This window comes from Telopea speciosissima, chromosome 10, assembly GCF_018873765.1.
Source record: "Telopea speciosissima isolate NSW1024214 ecotype Mountain lineage chromosome 10, Tspe_v1, whole genome shotgun sequence".
NCBI classification, from domain to species: Eukaryota; Viridiplantae; Streptophyta; class Magnoliopsida; order Proteales; family Proteaceae; genus Telopea; species Telopea speciosissima.
The window spans coordinates 40,262,909-40,281,707 of NC_057925.1; the positions used below are offsets into that span (position 1 = coordinate 40,262,909).

General features: G+C 39.4%; 1 protein-coding gene across 1 annotated transcript; it reads left to right on the forward strand.

Moving 5' to 3' along the window:
* The first annotated feature begins 1,176 nt into the window (after positions 1–1,176).
* LOC122641540 (putative F-box/LRR-repeat protein At5g54820) lies at positions 1,177–7,352 on the forward strand. The gene is made up of 3 exons (XM_043834805.1): positions 1,177–2,175; positions 6,512–6,691; positions 6,842–7,352. Exons 1-3 carry the CDS (start codon positions 1,177–1,179, stop codon positions 7,190–7,192), a joined length of 1,530 nt encoding a protein of 509 aa, XP_043690740.1. The 3' UTR covers positions 7,193–7,352.
* Positions 7,353–18,799: the final 11,447 nt, after the last annotated feature.

Here is an 18,799-nt window from a genome sequence, read left to right on the forward strand (position 1 = left end):
GCGAATGCGACGTCCTTGGCCGTCGACCTTAATGTGTCGATCCTTGGCCGTCGACCGTAGTGTGTCGATCAGAGATTTGGGGAAGATGAGTTGCAGGGTTTTTTTTTTCTTCATGCAAAGTCATTTTGGTCATTTTATCATATCCAGGACAGAATGATCCATTAAAGTTAAAAAAGCGAGATCCATTATGTTATGACGTTTCTGTCTAACAGCAAGGATTATAGTGATACTTAGTTTAGAAAACAAAGGGCACGTTGCATTAGTGAAAGTTCAAAGGGCAACCATACATTTGATCATTTTCAGGAGGCATTTGGAATTATCCCTTGAAGATTTTCTATACGTAACCCAGCTAACCGCGGTGGTTTTACAAATACCCCACAAATGAAGTCCATCCAAACTCCATGTAGCAGAGCCAATACAAGCCCAATAAATCTTCATCTTCCACACCTGTTCATGGTATTGCTACTAAGCATGCACTTCAAACTTTGATAATCATGTGAGGTGTCATCGATCGTTTCTATTGGTGACTCAAATCAGTTTTGATGAACACAATTTTTTTTTTTTGGTCATGTACACTATCCAAAAATAACAAAAATAAAATTCCAAACTGATCGAATATTCCGTTTACGTTATATACTTACGTTCCCAACGTCTCTTTTGCTCTTGTGGAAGAGCGAAACGTCATTGAAATCCCACTTGGTGACGACTGAGTTAACATATCAATTCACCTTTTTTTTTTTTAATCATTAAACATAGACTTGTGAATGAAGCCATGAAGTCTACTAGACTAGAGAGGCCTAAAGGTGTAAAGAAATTTCTTAGCTGCTTCTCGCGTTCCCATTGAAAGTTCCTACAAATAGATTCTCCCCCAAGAAATAAATAGTGTTGTCAGTACAAACCAACAGTTTTATTCCAATCCTACAGTTTAAGTAATATATTATGTGAAGCCGCCTTCAGATCAACAGTGGTAAAACTTACGATCTAAGAAACGAATCTAAGAGGAACTGAAAAGACACCAATGATGTACGGAGATATTCTCACTCGCTACTCATTTACTCGATATATTCTTATTACACTGAGTGAGTTGGTGATTTCATTTCACATGGTTGTTCTTGATTTGTTTCAAATCCTCTTTTTCTTTCTTCTTCGGTTCTCGAATTTCAGAAATTCAAAGACATGGAAGAGAAGGATTTAGATTGTGGAGGAGAAACCAGTAACTCTCGCGATCGATTTAGCGATTTACCACCTGATATCTTGTGCCGCATTCTTTCTTGTATACCAGTAACCGAAGCTGTGAGGACAAACTGCCTTTCCAAGAATTGGAAGCTGTTATGGGGTTCCACCGTTGTGGTCGATTTGGACGAGAATCGCTTCTCAAAACTCGCGAAAGAAGAGATCATTAATGGTTCTTGGATGGGATCTGATACTTACGATCTCGCTTGGAGAAGAAAACTTGAGGAGAAATACCAATTGGAACAAGAACCGATCCGTAATTACAGGCCTTTGTGCTTCCTTTATTACAGAGACATTAGGTTTATTTCTTGCGTCGAGCAGTGGAATTCGTTTTTGCAAGAAAGAAAAGTCTCAACGTCAACGCGTCATCTTCCTCGATTCCCTGGTCGGAGAGAAGGCCCGGATAGGATCCGTTTCAAATCTATCTGCGACTCGCCTCCTTTCCCTTTCCTGCTCAAATCACTTAAGGGTGTGAAAACATACTCTTCCCCCTTAAGACCCTCTATTTTCTCCAATTCCCAGAGCTTTAGCTCTCTTGAGATTGCATTTCTTTTCAGCGTCCGTGTACAACATAACTCACTGTCGTATATGATCTCTAATTGCCCGTGTTTGGTTTATCTTCATCTAAAGAATTGTTCTTTGCCGACGAATGTTGTTCTTTGTGCTCCTGAATCGAAATTGAAATGCTTGATCTTGGATCGCTGTAATTCTGAAGGTTATCCTTTGAATTCCTTGAATATATGTTTGCCAAGTCTCTTGCGCTTTGAGTTTGTTGGGCTTCCACCTGTTTGCTTCAGTGCTACAAATCTCTCTAATCTACTTGATGCTGATGTGGGCTTTGAATCCGAATCCTCGAATGGCAATTACAAGAAAATGTTCTCTGGCCTTTTCCAGGGTCTTGGTCATGCCAGAGTTCTAAGACTTAGTAGCTGGTGTCTCGAGGTATGTTCTACTTTGCACTCTCTTGTCTTTTGAGGGATTGTCTGTAATTACATTATATGTGCTCTCCTTTGTCCCTTGATTGTTTATCTGCATTTAGTTGAATTTGAGAGAGAAACTGAAAAAGAATGGATGGGATAGAGGGGTGATATTAGGTAACACTGGAAATTGCCCGACTTAACATGTAACTACCAAACTACACAGAACATAGTATGAGACCAGACTTCAGTCTTTTCATATCTGTACACTTTTCTTTCCTAATCTTGCCCTTTATAGGTGAGAACCTATTATGGAAGTGCAAGCCCTGTTTTTTTTTTTTTTTTTAAATGAAATGGGCCTTGTTAAAATGATTACTCTCATTAAGAGTGTTGGTTCTTCATTGTTATTCAGAGAGCAATTGAAAAGGACCAACCGTTTACAATTTAGGTTCAATTTTTATATAAAGGGGGCTTAGCCTGCTGTTCTGTTAGTTGGTAATTTGGCTATCAAAGTGCATAGTTTGGTGAGTAATCAAATAGGCTGCTCATTTCAATAAGTCTAGAAGCCATTTTACTTAAACTGGTAATTTTCCCAATTTCCTATGGGCTTCAACAGCTCAATCCTTTGCCGAACTGATCTAATTATTATTAGATCATTTTAATGTCAAGCTAACCAACCAGTCATTCCTTTGCCATGGCTAGCAGTTCTAGTTCTTTGATTAGTTGTTTAAATTTGGTGTACATTGACTTACATTGCATCAATGTTGCTAACATTCTGGTTTTGGTGTTTCCATGGAATAGTGAATAACATAACTATTGGTATTGGTATTGATATTTGCACTATGATTAGAGTTTGTTCATTCATTAACATGTGTTACTTGCAAGCTTTGATGCCAAATTATCCACTGGAAGCTCTCTTTATCATAGCTTTAGAGCAGGATTTTCTGTTGGTTGTTGTACCATGGTAACACTTGATCCATCAAACTCACAAAAAAGTTTCTGTTGGGAAAGTGGCTCTGGCCGCTTGGTGATAGGAGTGATGCAGATACACTACTTTGGACCGACCCAATTGGGTATCCAGACAAATATGAACAGGGTCCAGTTTGAGATTTTGGATCTCCTAGGATTTTAGGAATTTATGATTATTTGGGGAAATAATGTCTTTTAGTTTATTTTATTCTCTTTATTTTAGAAGGTAGCTAGGTAGGATATTTGGTTCCCAATTCTTCTTAGTTTCTTTATTTGAATTAGTTTCCTAGTTAGAAAGTTAGTCTTTATTTTTAGGAGTCTTTTAATTCTCTTTATATATGATGTGATTTCCCATCGTTGGAGACCGATTTGAAGAATGAATTGAGTTTATGGTTTGAGTAGCCTGAGGGCTGTGTGCTTGTGCACTCTTCTCCCCCCTCCCTTTCTTCTTATCCGATTTCTCCTCTCTCCACCTGCAACTCTGATTTTTCTCAACTTCCTCTCTTCTTCTAACCTGCCCTCCACCGAGCCGAAGGATCCCTCAACCCTCTCCTTGTGATCGTTCTGTCCTGTCTGTTCAGTTTTCTTCTTCTTCTCCATCCCTCTCTTCTATTACTGCTCTGCTGTACGACCAGCAGCAGTGAACCAAAAAAAACACCCTTCGACTCCAGCAACCGCACCTTCCCTTCATTTCCACCTTCTTAGCAAAACCGACCCCACCTTCCCTTCCCCTTCTGCACTGTAATAGCGAACCAAAAAAAAATGCGTATCACTAAAACCCCAACCCGCAACAACCCCCCACTGCCGATTCCAGCGACAGCCCCCACCGCCCCTTTCCCTCTGAAAATTCAATCGATCCTTCTAGGGTTCGACCCAGTAAAAAAAAAGGAAAAAGAGAGCAGAGATGATTGAGCGAGAGTCAGAGGAAGAGATGCAGAGAACTCCCAAAAAAAAAAATCCATACCTGGTTCAGAAGACACCATTGCTGTTGTTCCCACTCCTCGCCTGCGCCCAGGTTGAAGTTGAACTCAACTTTCATCCACAGTCACTGGTTCACACAAGACCTCCATCTACTGCCGGTGATTAGAAGTCGATCTCCTGGTCGATATCGAACTCTGTTGGCTATCCACCCTCCTCTGGTTTTGACTGCAAAGCAGAATCCAGCTCCAAGTGGACACCCCTCCTCTGTTGTCACAACCCACTACTCCTTTGCAGTCGAGAACCATTGCTGTTTTCCCTCTCTGGAGTAAAAGGAGTAAAAGACTCCAAGTAGGAGACGGTAAACCCCCTACCAACGATCTCACTTTTTCTCTTTGAACTACCCATAATTACAATTCTGCCACTGTTGTCATAAACTTCATCTATTCACTGTTTTGTCATTAACTCTTACTTCACATATTCTCTTATTTGTGTGGACCCATATCGATTCCGAATACAACCCTGGCCATGGATTCTTTTATATTCAAGTTCAGAGTTTGGTTGCCTAATGAAAAGCTTGCCATGTTGTTTTTTGATGTTCGACAAAGCAACAATTTCGTCTCACAATCTGCGGTAGAGATGTTATCCAAGAACGACTAGATCATTATTCACTCCGAGGATTATGTATTTGTCGAATTCTTCGTTTCTTATTATTGTGATGGAGCTCCTTGTGAAGTGTTTGATTCTCTATGGTGTGTTATTAAATTGGGTTGTGAATGGCTAGAGGAACAAAAAGGCATCATTGATCGTGACGGAAACTTGTGCACTCTACATTCTTTTCACATGCCCCAGACATTATTCATTCTTCATGGGTTAGTTGATGATGTTTGTTCCAAGCCAAAAGAGGCAGAACCAGTGATACAGCCTCAACCAGAATAGCTAATAGTGGCAACGAAAGATGAGCAGCCAGCTCGTGGATCAAGTAACGACAGAATCCAGTGTCGTGAAAGCTATTCCACATCATGAGTTCGTTCTTCCCCACAATTTTCCAGCCATGGATGCACCCCCATAGCTTCATATTTTGGATTTTCTTCAAGTTGTAGACATGGAACTTACTGCCCCCGCTCGAGAGCTATTATTTCGACTATTCTACAAAACTCGTGGACGAGTTTTTCTCAACACTAAGGGAATTGATGCAGAAACACTACCTTGGACCGACCCAAACGCAGTTGGGTATCCAGACGAATATGAACAGGGTCCAGTTTGAGAATTTGGATCTCCTAGGATTTTAGGAATTTATGATTATTTGGGGAAATAATGTCTTTTAGTTTATTTTATTCTCTTTATTTTAGAAGGTAGCTACATAGGATATTTGGTTCCCAATTCTTCTTAGTTTCCTAGTTAGAAAGTTGGTCTTTATTTTTAGGAGTCTTTTATTTCTCTTTATATATGATGTAATTCCCCATCGTTGAAGACAGATTTGAATAATGAATGGAATTTATGGTTTGAGTAGTCTGAGGGTTGTGTGCGTGTGCACACTCCCCCCCCCCCCCCCCTCTCTTCTTCTTATGCGATTTCTCCTCTCTCCCGCTGCAACGCTGATTTTTTTCTCAGCTTCCTCGCTTCTCCTAACCGGCCCTCCTCCAAGGAGTCAGTTGACTTTGGGGGTGGCATCAGTTTATCTGCAATGGTTGGGACTTTTGCTGAAGTGAACCTCGCTATGGTACAGCCTAAATGCCTCCTCATACAAGTTCAGTGAAGTTGCAAGAAATTTCTTTTTCCTTTATCTTTTTTGTTGGGAAGGGTGCGAAAGAAAAGAGAAAACATTACTCCATGTATGACACTTAGACAGCAGACACTCCATTGAAGGAACTTAGATAGTCAGCAGAAAGGTATTCTTCTGTAGTGATTGCTCTTGAACAGGCCTTTGAAAACCTGCTATCATTTGAGTATTTGATAACAGTGCGAAGTTTTGTGATCGTGTGGATATGTATAACCAAGCCACTGGGATCATAAGGATTCCAATGTCTTGCATTGTAACATTAGAAAAGTGGCATCAACATCACACCCTCTCCTCTGCACCATTAGCACCATGCTAAAAAAAAAATTATCCCTCACTTCTTCAACCACCATCATTATAGCACCACCTCGTAGAATCATTGGGTCCTTGGTAAAGTAGTAGTTTACTCTTTAACCATCTGTCTTAGATCTGCCTATCAAGCTCCTCACATATGAGCCCGTTGACCGAACTTGTACTTTAGAGTGTCTCTTTGCCAGGAAATCTTGTATGACAGTCCTTCTTTGGACTACACGGGCTCTCTCTTCTGCTTGATTTAGAAAGTAAAGGCCTTGAGCTTTACATTTAAACTCTTGTTGGAATATGGTGCATCTGGTTTTCGAATTTAATGAAGTAATAAAAGCGGAAAGTTCAGCTTTTCTCTAAATATTTGTTACCATTTATTTTCCCATTGAAGGTTATTTCAAAAGTTGAGCCACTGGAAAGTTTAGCGGCAGCACTCGAAAATCTGAAGCATTTGATGCTAAAGACAAGGCCAGACAATCGAGAATTTTTATGTGTAGCCTGGTTGTTGCGGAACTGTCCTAATATGGAAGCTCTTTCAATAGATCTTGGTGGTTCTGTGCATGTTAGTTCGGTAATGAAAATCTGACTTCTATTGTGTTTTTTGTTTTTTGTTTTTTTTGTTTTTTGGGGGGTGGGGGGGTGGGGGTTTTATGTTGATGTTTTCATCTTATGTTATATATGCACATTGATTTGAATCTCATAATTTTTTATGTCCTTGCAGGATAATATAGACCCTTTTGGTTTTGTTGAAGAAGCATGGTTGGAACTACAATTGTTACGTTTAGATTGGCCACTCCATTATCTTAAGAAGGTCCAGATTAACAACTATCAATGCCGAAACAATGAAATAGTATTTGTTAAGTATCTCCTCAAGAATTCATTAATTTTGAAGGAGTTGATTATCTCCCCTAAGAATTTGTGGACGCCAGAGTTAATGCCTGCTGTCGACCAGGAAGAGTTGAACTCCTTTCTAGAAAAGCTGAAAACCAGCCGGAAGCTAATATTAGCCCTTCCGAGGATTTCTGTACATGCTCAAGTATCACTTTCAGAAGATTTCTACAGGTTGTTGTAGATGTAAATTTTATATGTAGGATTAGTAGTGAATCTTTAGATCCAACCATACATCAAACCCAACAGAATGTGTACCATAACAGCTCTTCTCTTGTGGCCCTTTCTTTTCATGGTAACATGTACCCTAATACTATGTATAACCTGTATAATCTATTTGTTTTTTTTTATAGAAAACTCTTTGGTTAAATTGGAGTGGATGGTACTTGATTGATTCTGTTGTTATAGAAAACAGTTTTCTGTCTTTTCTTTTTATAGAAAACTGTTTGCTCAAGTATTATTTATTTATTTCTGACACCACAAAACATGTGATTTCTCTGAGACAAGTTTACTGAGAGGCTAAGGGTCAGAAAATTTTTCATGAAAGTTTGGTTGGAAACTTTTAATTTGGCCATAGTTCATAGTCTTTCTGTGGAGAGGTCTTCATGATATTCCTTCTTCTTTGACCTGTGTGTCATGAACTCATGATCAACTTGAACCTGCATAGCATGCTCTTTTCTCTTGCCCTTTAGTGAAACCATTATTGGCAGCCTTCTTGTGTTGGTAGATGTACTGAACTCATTCATGCTGACTCTATAAAAGAGCTTGTTAGGGTGACTTTTCGATCACCCTCGTTGAAGAGTGTTGGTTGATTTCAAAAGCAGCCCTATTAGCATATGCATTTGGGATTAAGGAAAAAAGTGGGCACACGACTGGTGTATGTCCCTTCAGCTTTCCTCCCCGGACTTTGGGTGTATATAATACCAAGGTAAGCAAGCTGCGTGCCCATCCCTCTCCCTTTGGAATTATTAACCAGATTTTTTGTTTTCTAAACCAATATACAACCAAGTAGTCTATCTATAGAGGTGCGGCAAAATGATAAATTGCTGCTTCAATCTACTGAATGGTTTGCTTTATGGAAGAAGTATGATACTCACTCTTCAGTTGTGATCATCTCTGATGGTATCTACATATCATCTGGTGCTTCTGGTTGTTGTGATATTTTTTGAAGAACTATTGAGTACCTTGCCAATCTCTTATTGAGCACCCACTGAAAGAGCTGCTACTTTTCAGATCCTAGAAGATCACCTTAAACAAGGAATTGAATCTAAAAAAATTTAATTTGGGATGAAACCTGACGTGCTGAGTGGGGGATCTCGAGGTCTTTCTTGTCCACAAATTCAGCCCAATCAGATCTACAATGTGGCAGAAGTAGGCACCGGACTATGACTTGGTTATGTCAACTGCGAGATCAGAAGAAATATTCTCCCTTTAATAAAAAGAAAACCGGGCATAGTAATTTCAGCTCCTCATCAATTAACCTTTAATTGTAAAAATGGACGGCATCCAACTTTTATAGACAAATAGTGTGACCTTGGAGTGTCTCTGTGGCTGTATCAGAGAACCAAAGTATCAAAGCCTCTTCAGATTGCAATCTTTCACTGTTCTATGTCATGGAAAGATAGATTATAGATGGCATTTGAATTTTGAAACTTAAAAAAAAACTATGGCACCCAACACTAGTTAACATCTAACTCTGCATACTATAGTGAACACTTAAAACTTTGAATGCATTAAAGCATCACAACACGGATCTTTATCGCCCCCAGTACTGGGGGCGCTGCTGCGCCGCATGATGTGTGCATGGTTGGGCCCACTATGCACACATGGGCGCTGCTGCGCGGCACGATGCGCACAGCAGCGCCCCTAGTACTGGGGGCGAGAATTTTCCTCACGACACAGGGCTAGAGGAATGAAATCCAGTGCTTGGTTAGGATTACTCAACTTTACCTTACTACTCCTTTGGAGAAGTTGAGTTTATTCTAGTGCTTGGTTAGGGAAAAGGAAAAAATTACAAATTGCTTAAAATTACCTCTCGCCAAAGAAGTCCCCAAAAGCATCAACGAATACTGCTACAGGAGAAGTTTGTGCCAGGTGAAACACAGCAAAGTACTCTTTGATCCCCTCATCTTCCATATACAAGTAAGTAGCATAATGCTAATAACATATCTGATCAGGCCCTGTCGCCCCGAGCCCATCCTGAGCCCGAACAAGGCCTGAGTTGGATTTTTCAGCCCTGAGGCAGGTTAGGGTTGAATTTTTCAGGCCCTGTCATGGTCAGGCTGGGCCAGGGTTGAGGCCTCGGGCTAAGTCCAGCCCGGCCCGGCCCTATGTTAAGTTATACTTTACAATTTATTGTTTACATTTTGTCATTTTTGTTTAGTATCTAATTATCTATTGGTTCACCAAAAAAACCTAATCATCTATTGAACGAAAATATTTGCAATTTTAAGATTGGCTAAGTTTTTTAACCCAAGGAAAAGTCTAATAGTCAATTAAGTATGAAACAAACCAATACCTAATCACATGTGTCTAATTTTTTAATGCATAAGATGATGTAAATGGACTGGGCTGGGAGGGTTGGGCCTAGGTTGAGATATCTCAGCCCGATCTAAGGCCGGGTTGGGCTTGGGTTGAGCTAAGAGGACTTAGGCTTGGGCTAGGGTTTTAAAAAATCCGGCCCAACCCGACCCTGTTTCACCCCTAGTATCGATAAAAAAAATTTTAAAAAAATAAAAATCAATTTTAAAAAAATGGTTATCACTGTTTTTAAGGCTTCCCTTCCCTAATTTTCTGTTGAGCTTATCTAATTCATATTTTTGTGTTGAGCTTATCATTTCCACATCTTCAACCTCACCCAGTACCACCATTATCAAAAAGAAATCCAGGTTAAATTCCTAATAAAAAACAGTAAGATCTCTCCCTTTTATCTCGCGCATTTTAAGCTCCCAAATCTCTAAATCAAGGCGTGAAAGGCTAGAACGAAGAAGAATAGAAAATTTTGGGTTTTTAAACCCTAACTACCTTAAGCAGATCTATGTTTACATGGAATGAAATATTCCCTTACTCGATTCCCCATTCAAAAACGGTAAGATCCCCCCCCCCTTTTTTCTCACAGATTTGAGTCTATAAAATCTGTGAATTGCGACTTGAAAGGCTCAAGACAAAGAACGAAGGTGAAAATATGGGTTTTAAAACCCTTCTCTACAATTCATGCGTATCGTATTGCATCAGATCGACCGATTCGAACGGGTTATCCGATCCAGTTACCGATTCACAAAACCTGGTCATGATTGCTCTAATATCGAAATCGGCTATGACTGATATCGGCCGATTCGAACCGAGATTACGAACCATGTGGGGGAGGGGGCAGAAGCAGATAATGAAAAAAAAAAATGAAGCTAAATCGAAAGAGACTTGAGGCAATTAAGGAGGTTTCCTCTTTAACCTGTGCTGGTTGCAAATGAACATAACATAACTACAACCGAGGCTATTCTCCAAAGCACAAATAAAGTCAAACTAGAAAAGGAGAAATGTCTGCCAACTATAGTTTTCTTTGAAAGGTATAAAAAGGGTGTACCCAGTGCACAAGGCTCCCACGTCTAGGGAGAGTCAAAATGTACGCAGTTTTACCCCTGCTTTCGCAAAGAGGCTATTTCCATACTCGAACCCGTGACCACTTGGTCACAATGGAGCAACTTTACCATTGCAATAAGGCCTCCCCTCTTTTATTTGAAAGGTCTAAACTGATTAAATTCAGATGGGGCGACAACAAGGAAAATGTTAATGTTCGCCACAAGTAGTGCAATGCGCTTAACCGGATCAACATTCAATCGTGATGGCCACCCATGTTTCAAGAAGGATTATTCATGAAGCTCATGCATACACTGGCATGTTTTATGGGAAGAAATGATTATGGCAGAAAGAGTTAGTAATTACAACAGGGAGGGCCCAAAAGGAGAATAATTTCACTGGATTCCTCGCAAGTGGCACCAATTGCTTCATGGAGAAAAACCTCTACCATAGTGATATGATCTTAGGATATTGTGCAACTTAGCAAAAACTAGTTGTGTTGTTAGCAGAATGCATCATTGGGCAAACAAAAGTTAATTTTCTTGGGAAAAATTATCTCAACAGTCAATAACTCTATCAGTTCATTTTGAGAATTTGTCATTTGGGAGAATGTTAGATGCACGGATAAACTAAAGAGAAAATATAAAAAAGAGCGATAAAATAGGATTTGCTTTACAGACGAAGCAATGGCGTCTGGCACAATTTGGAGGTAGCCGACCTCTTCTTAGGTTACCTCAAGAGATAAATTAGGACATTTTTCAGCTTCCTTAATATTCAATTCAAGAGAATAAATAAGGTTGCACAACAACAACCGTTACATCTTTTACTCATCCCATGACTCCCATTCTCATACAACTACTCCTAGATTATCTCCTACGCACATTCAACCCTTTAGTTACATAACACCAATAAAATAATTAAATATTTAAAATATAGATAACTACCCTAGCTGAATAATACTACCAATATGTTACATATAACAACTGACTCTGATACCAAGTTGTTAGATACAGGGATAAACTAAAGAGAAAATATAAAAAGAGAGATAAAATAGGATTTGTTTTATTGACGAAGCAATGGCGTCTAACACAATTTGGAGGTAGCCGACCTCTCTCAAGTTACCTCATGAGATAAATTAGGATATTTTTCTGCTTCCTTAATATTCAATTCAAGAGAATAAATAGGGTTGCACAACAACCGTTACGCAGTTATCTAACTTCTACATCTTCCACTCATCCCATGACTCCCATTCTCATACAAGTACTCCTAGATTATCTCCTACGCACATTCACCCCTTTAGTTACATAACACTAATAAAATAATTAAATATTCAAAATATAGATAACTACCCTAGCCGAATAATACTACCAATATGCTGCACGTAACAGAGACAGACATCTTCAATGATGGACTAAGTTTGCCACGTGGGTTACTCATAAAAAATGTTTGAATGGATTGATGTAGCAAGAAAACTTCAAATGACTTATGATGTATCGAATATAGCCTTAGGAAGACAGAATGATCTAAGCAACCTTATGTAGCGAACTCCACAAGAGTCTGGATAAGGTTAGTCGAGTTAAACTTTTCTCAGAGTACTTCAATTAGGCACTCCACTGATTGAACAGAGCATGGTGTAGGTACAACGCATGGCGATGGTAATTTGAGTGTGTGATCCATGACAACGGGCTTTCCTATGACAAATGATAAAGACATTGACACATATTTCTTAGATCTTTTTATTTGAAGTGATGGATAAGAGTTACACAGCTGCAAGAAACTGTTGAGCTGTATCAACTCAGGTCATAACATATTCTTAGGGAGAGAGGTGAGTCATTGAATGAAACCCTATAAATAAATACATACATATATATATATAAGCATGTTGAATACTATTACAAAAAAACAAATCTCAGTTCTCCCCGTGGATGTAGGTTTATGTCCAACTACGTAATCCTTGTGTGTATGCTTCTTCTTTTTTTCTTCCTTGATTTAATTTTCTTGCATCTCCCTATTACACATGGTATCAAAGCAAGCTTGCTCTGTTTCTTGCTTAATTTCTCTCTGGATCACTGTATCCAACTCCACTCCGGTCTATGTTTCTGATTTCAAGTTCTTTAAGTTCTCTTCATTGAGATTGCTTGCTGCACCGTGCTAGGGTTTCTCCGATAATCAGGTTCTTCTCTGAAACACTGCACTACATCTCCATGTAATGCATCTTTTGTGACCTGGCTGCTCTCTATTTCTTTATTTCTATTGTTTCTTCCCGCATCTCCCTTGTCACTCACCGTTGCAATCTCTTACCCGCTACATCTGCAATAGTGTAATCCTTTGCAATTGCATCTTCTATAGCCATTTTCCCTTCTTTACAATCACACCTCTGTAGATCGCTATTCTCTCTCTCTCTCTCTCTCTCTCTCTCTCTCTCTCACTAATGGCACCATCAGTACTCTCTCCCACTTTCATCTTCCCATCCCTCCAGCGAAGATTCTTTCTCTCATCCTCCTATCCTTCCATTTCATGCTATTGATGATTTGGTATGTTCTCCTCTTTGCTCTCCCCTTCTTCCTTCATCTCCTCCTTTATCTACCTCTCCTTCTATTAACGTTTTAGTCGCTCTGTCATAGTACTCATCTCAGTCATCCTCCACACATTCAAGACTATCATTGTAATATTGTTATTCTCATTGCTTTTCTACCTATCTATTGTCCTTATCTTCTGAGTCACTACTTTACTTATTCAACTTTCTCTCCTTCACATCATGTTTTGTTGTTCAATATTTTTGCTACTCTGAACACCATAGCTTTGTCTTTACAAAAAAAAAAAATATCATAACTTTGATGGGGCTTCCTATTGTAGATTCATCACCAAAATAGGCTTGTTTTATTAGGAATAAGTTTAAGGTTGCGTTCTATACATGTTGGGCCTTTGGTCCCATGGGTTTTCAACGTAATAGGTTACTTTTATGGATCTTTTCCTTGTCGATCTTCGCCTAGGCTCAATCCTTTGAATCAGGTTGGGACTTGCCACTTGATTGGCTGCGATTGGAGGGTACATTTATGGTTTATCACTACCCTTGCCCCTTTGGTTGGTTCCTGAGGACCAGACTCACCCAAGTGGTCAACCCAACCCCATCCCCACCCAATTATTTCCTTTGTGAAGGCTTTTTGTGAAAATTATTTCCTCTATAATGCGTTTAAAACTGTTTATTTAATAAAATAGTTTTAAATTTTGATTTTACTTTCTTCTTCTTTTTTTGGTAAATGGAAATTTATTGAGGATAGGAACGTGGCATAGTCGGGGCTTCGAAGTTACATAGTTCTTGGAGCCAAGGAGTGGAAGTTGGCCAGACTGTTGGACACGTAACCGACAGGGCCTTCCTAGAAAGAGAGTCAGCAATGCTGTTATTCTCTCTACAAATATGATCAATATTACAATCTAGAAAATAAGTAAAAATATGGTGTATATCCTGGATGATAGTAGCAACTTCATTCAAAGCTAGTTTGGATGAGTCCTTGAGAAGATAGCGAGTTCTAGATTATCATTCTCTACCCGTATCTTGTCAAAATATTCCCCTATAGAGTGGTTGAGACCATTACAAACTGCTATTGTTTCTCCAAGTAAAATGGAGTCGAACTGAAGAGGTTCTGAGACCGCTGTCTTGCATCTACCCAAGTGGTCGCGTACCAAGAAATTGAGGCCACCCTTTTGAGACGTTGGCAATTTTGAGGCATCGCAATTTATCTTGAATGTGCCATATGGTGGAGGGCTCCATCGAGATGCCACATTTGAGGTAACTAGGAGGGGCTACTATGTGGAATTTGGAGGACTTTTAGTTCTAACTACTTGGATGAATTCTCCATAAGAATTTTGAGTTGTTGTAGTGACTTCAATAGGGGTCTAGCTTCTTCTGTTGAAGATGAAGTCATTTTGAGAAATCCAAATAAACCAAGCTATGAAAGAGGCCAAACCCATAGTTTCCTTGATACCATCTCTGCTGCCCGTGATTGTGGCATCCCAGCCTTTAACCCAATGGTAAAATATTGGTTCCTCCACTTGCCGAACTTGATATGATAAGGAGCTTCCATACCAAACAGCGCGAGCAAATGGATAGCCGAGAAGAATATGGTCGATCGACTCTATTTGAGCTCCACACCATTGGCATAAGCGGTCTATTGGAATTTTGCAGTGGATAAGAGCTTCCCCCAAGGCCAAGTCTTGAACACAAGCTCGCCATAAGAAGTTCTTGATTTTTGGGAGAGTTTCTCATTTCCAAATTTGCTTCTAGACCACATTTGGAACTTGGCTCCAATGAGACTGATTTGAAGATGAAGCTCTTACGGGGATGGCCTCAAAAGACTGGTTTGATAGCATATGGTAGGCTGATTTTACCATAAAAAGCCCATTCTTGGCTGCACCCCAGATTTGGAAATCATCTTTTTGGAAGATGCTAAGCTGGGATTTAGAATTTCTTGCACATCTAAAGGGTGAAAATTTGCTATGATCAGGTCTCAATTCCACAACCTGTTTTCATGGTCTATCGAATCTGCCACCATGGAGAGAGTAGCCTTTGGGCTTAGAAAATTTGACTTTATAATCTTTTAGGGTGGGGACCCATTTGTCTTCCCAAATTCTAATAGAAGCTCCATTTCCTACCCTCTAAAGAAGCCCATCCATTAGAACTTTTCTTCCTTCGATAAAGCTTCGCCAGGCCCATAATGGCTGATGACCCAAAGAAGCTGCCAAGAAGTCGGTGAGGGGAAATAAATACTCTTCATAAAACGATCCCACATAGAATCCGGCTAACTCCATTGGCACCAAGTCATCTTAGATAGAAGAGCAGAGTTGTGAAGAGATGAGTCTAGAAAACCTAAGCTTCCTTTTCCTTTGGAACAACAAAGCCTTGCCCATAAGATCCAATGAATCTTAGCTTCATTCTCAAATTTGCCCCTATAAAAGTTTGCAAGCCATTTTCTTGAGGTTATTGTGGGTTGACTTGGGCATTTTGAAGTGGGAGCTGGCATAGTTAGGCATAGCAAAAGCAACCACTTTAATCATCACTTCTCATCCTACATGTGAGAGTAAATGGAACTTCCAATTTAGAAATTTATTAGAGACTTTCTCACCAATATCCTTAAAGACATGGGATTTTGAGGTTCCAAATTCCGTTGGCAAACAGAGATACTTGGAAGGACCTTCACCACTGGGCACCTTGAGCACTCTAAAGAACCATCCTTGAATTTATTTTACATGTTTTTGCTAAAGGTCAAGCTAGATTTCTTCAAGTTAATGCATTGCCCACTTACACGGTAATAGAAATCTAAGAATGCCTTAAGATTACATACTTCTTGCAATTTCATTTATGAAAGAAGGAGACAGTTATCTGCAAACATTAAATGAGAGATGGGAAGAGCTCTATTATGGACCTTAATGCCTTTGACAGGGTGTAATTCCTATATTTTAGAGATGACTGAGGTAAGAGCTTGGGCACATAGTATGAATATAGCCAGGGATAACGGATCTCCTTGTTGAATTCCACGAAATGGTGTGATAGAGCCACACACTGCTCCATTGATAAGAAGGTTATAGTTTGTTGAATTGATACAAGTCATCACCAAAGAAACCCAACGTGGTTGGAAGCCCAATTGAAGCAGCATGCCCTCTATAAAGGTCCACTCTAGGCGGTTATAGGCCTTCTTCATATTGAACTTCAAAGCGATGTATTTCCTTCGGCCTTTAGACTTCTTCTTAATGTAGTGGAACATTTTGTCCGCCATGAAAATATTGTCTGAAATAAATCTTGAGGGGCTGAAAGCCGATTGATTAGGGGATACGATTTGATAAAGGGCTCCATGCAAATGATCAGCAATGATTTTTGTGATGATTTTGAATGCCACTCCAAATAAACTGATCAGACGAAACTTATCTGCAGATTTAGGATTGGGGCTTTTTGGAATAAGGCAAATCAAGGTACTGTTAAGTTCCTTGGGGATATGACCTGCTCTAAAAAATTCAGCAACAAAATTATGTAGGTTAGCATTGATAAATTTCCAAAATTTTTGGAAAAAGGTTGGGGGCAGCCCATTAGGCTTGGGTGACTTCAAAGGGTCCATTGCGAATAGGTCTTGTCTCACTTTTTCCAAAGTTGGGTCAAGGGATAAAAAGTTGTTAATATCCCCTGTAACCACTAGTTCTACAAAGTAAAGAACTTGTTATAAAGCTTAAAGGTCAACTCGTTTAGAGGTGAATAAATCTTTAAAATGATCAGTAATCAATTTATATAACGTTGAATCTAATGTAATCCATTCTCCCGAATTATGCTTGAACTTTAAGATTTTGTTGTAGTGGCGGCATTGCAACATGGACGTGTTGAAGAAACCAATGTTGATGTCTCCATTGATCAGCCAATCTACTCGAGCCTTTTGTTGGCAAAGGGCTTCTTCTTTAACGAGTTCTTCTACCAGGAGGTCGGAGATCTCGTTCACTTTGGCTTAGGAGAAGTGAGATAGATCCAGGCCTTGGAGGCATTCAAGTTCTATCTTCAGATTTTGGATTTTCGATTGAACGTGTCCAAGGACTTCAAAATTCCATTGAATGAAAACTTCTTTGCAATTTTCCAATTTTTGTTGCAATATAGATGATGTTGAGCCACAAAAAGGGAAGGCAGTCCAAGCTTTAGATGTGATCAGTATACGGATTCGGGTAGTGTACACTGACACTACATCCACAGATACACCGGCTCTAGGCCTTGGAGGGTGCTCATCATCGTTATGGGAAACCTCCGGGAAAAAACAAAATGAGGTGTCTACAACTGGTTACAATGCGGAGAAAGGAATACCAAATTCCTTCATATCTCTACTTTTCAAAGGTGTCAATACAACCACATTTTGAGATTGAAGAAGCAAGATGGCACATGGACAAAATCGGCTGAGGTTGGACATTCCCTTCAAAATCATTTCAAGGCAATCTACTCAGCAGAATCGATTGTTGATGATGCTCTAAACCAGGTTGTTAATTGTGTACATTCTATTGTTTCTATTGAAATTAATGATTTGTTGTGTAAGGCCCCAATGATGGAAGAGGTTAAATCTGCCTTGTTTGCTATGACACCTCTAAAATCACTAGGCCCAGATGGTTTGCCACTCATCTTCTTCTAGAAATATTGGGATCTAGTTAAAGTTGATTTATATGCCTTTGTGTTGATTTTTTCTCAACTGGTCATGTGTCGAAAGATATTAACAAGACCCTTGTTTGTCTTATCCCAAAGATAGAACACCCTGAATCGACAAACCAATTTCGACCTATTAGTCTATGTAATGTCACTATGAAGATTGCTACTACGCTTATTACAGATAGACTTCAAGGTGCTCTTGATAGTATCATTTCTCCATCCCAATCAGTGTTCATCCCCACAAGGCTGATCTTAGACAATATATTAATAGCGCACGAAGTCTTCCATTATATAAAGAAGAGGAAGAAGGGTCGTACAAAGCTATTTGCTCTCAAGCAAGACATGCGTAAAGCATTCAATTGACTTGAGTGGAGGTTTGTGGAAGCTATTTTTATCAAAATTAGGCTTTCACCATCGATGGGTTCAACTTGTGATGGAATACATCAGATCGGTATCATATAGCCTGCTTTATGTTCTCAAGCACTATCTTCAGTCATCACGGCAGAAGCTAATGGATCAATTCAGGGTATTAGAGTAAGAAATAGAGGGCAAAAAATTACTCACTTACTCTTTGTTGTTGATTGTCTACTCTTTGGTCAAGCAAATCTCCAAGAAATTACTACTCTTAAAGATTGTCTTGAATTGTATTACAAAGCATCAAGCCAGGAGGTGAATCTGCAGAAGTCTTCCTTAACTTTTAGTCCAAACACCCACAACAGGCTCAAGAGATGGTTCTTAAGGATTTTTAAAGTCCCATATGGAGATGGTCCCTCCAAAAACTTAGGACTCCCAAAGGAATTTGGAACATCAAAAGCTATCTTGTTCGATGATTTGAAAGATAAAACTCTGAAGTAGCTGCAGGGTTGGAAGCAAAACTTGCTCTCTCATGCTAGTAAAGAGGGGCTTTTAAAGTCTATAGCTTTTTCTATATCCAAGTTTGCGAGTTCTCACTTCAAGTTGCCATCCTCCTTCCACTCTCAAATTAGAAAAGCTGCCACTAATTTCTATTGGGGTAACATATTAGATAAGTACAAAATACATCGTGTCATG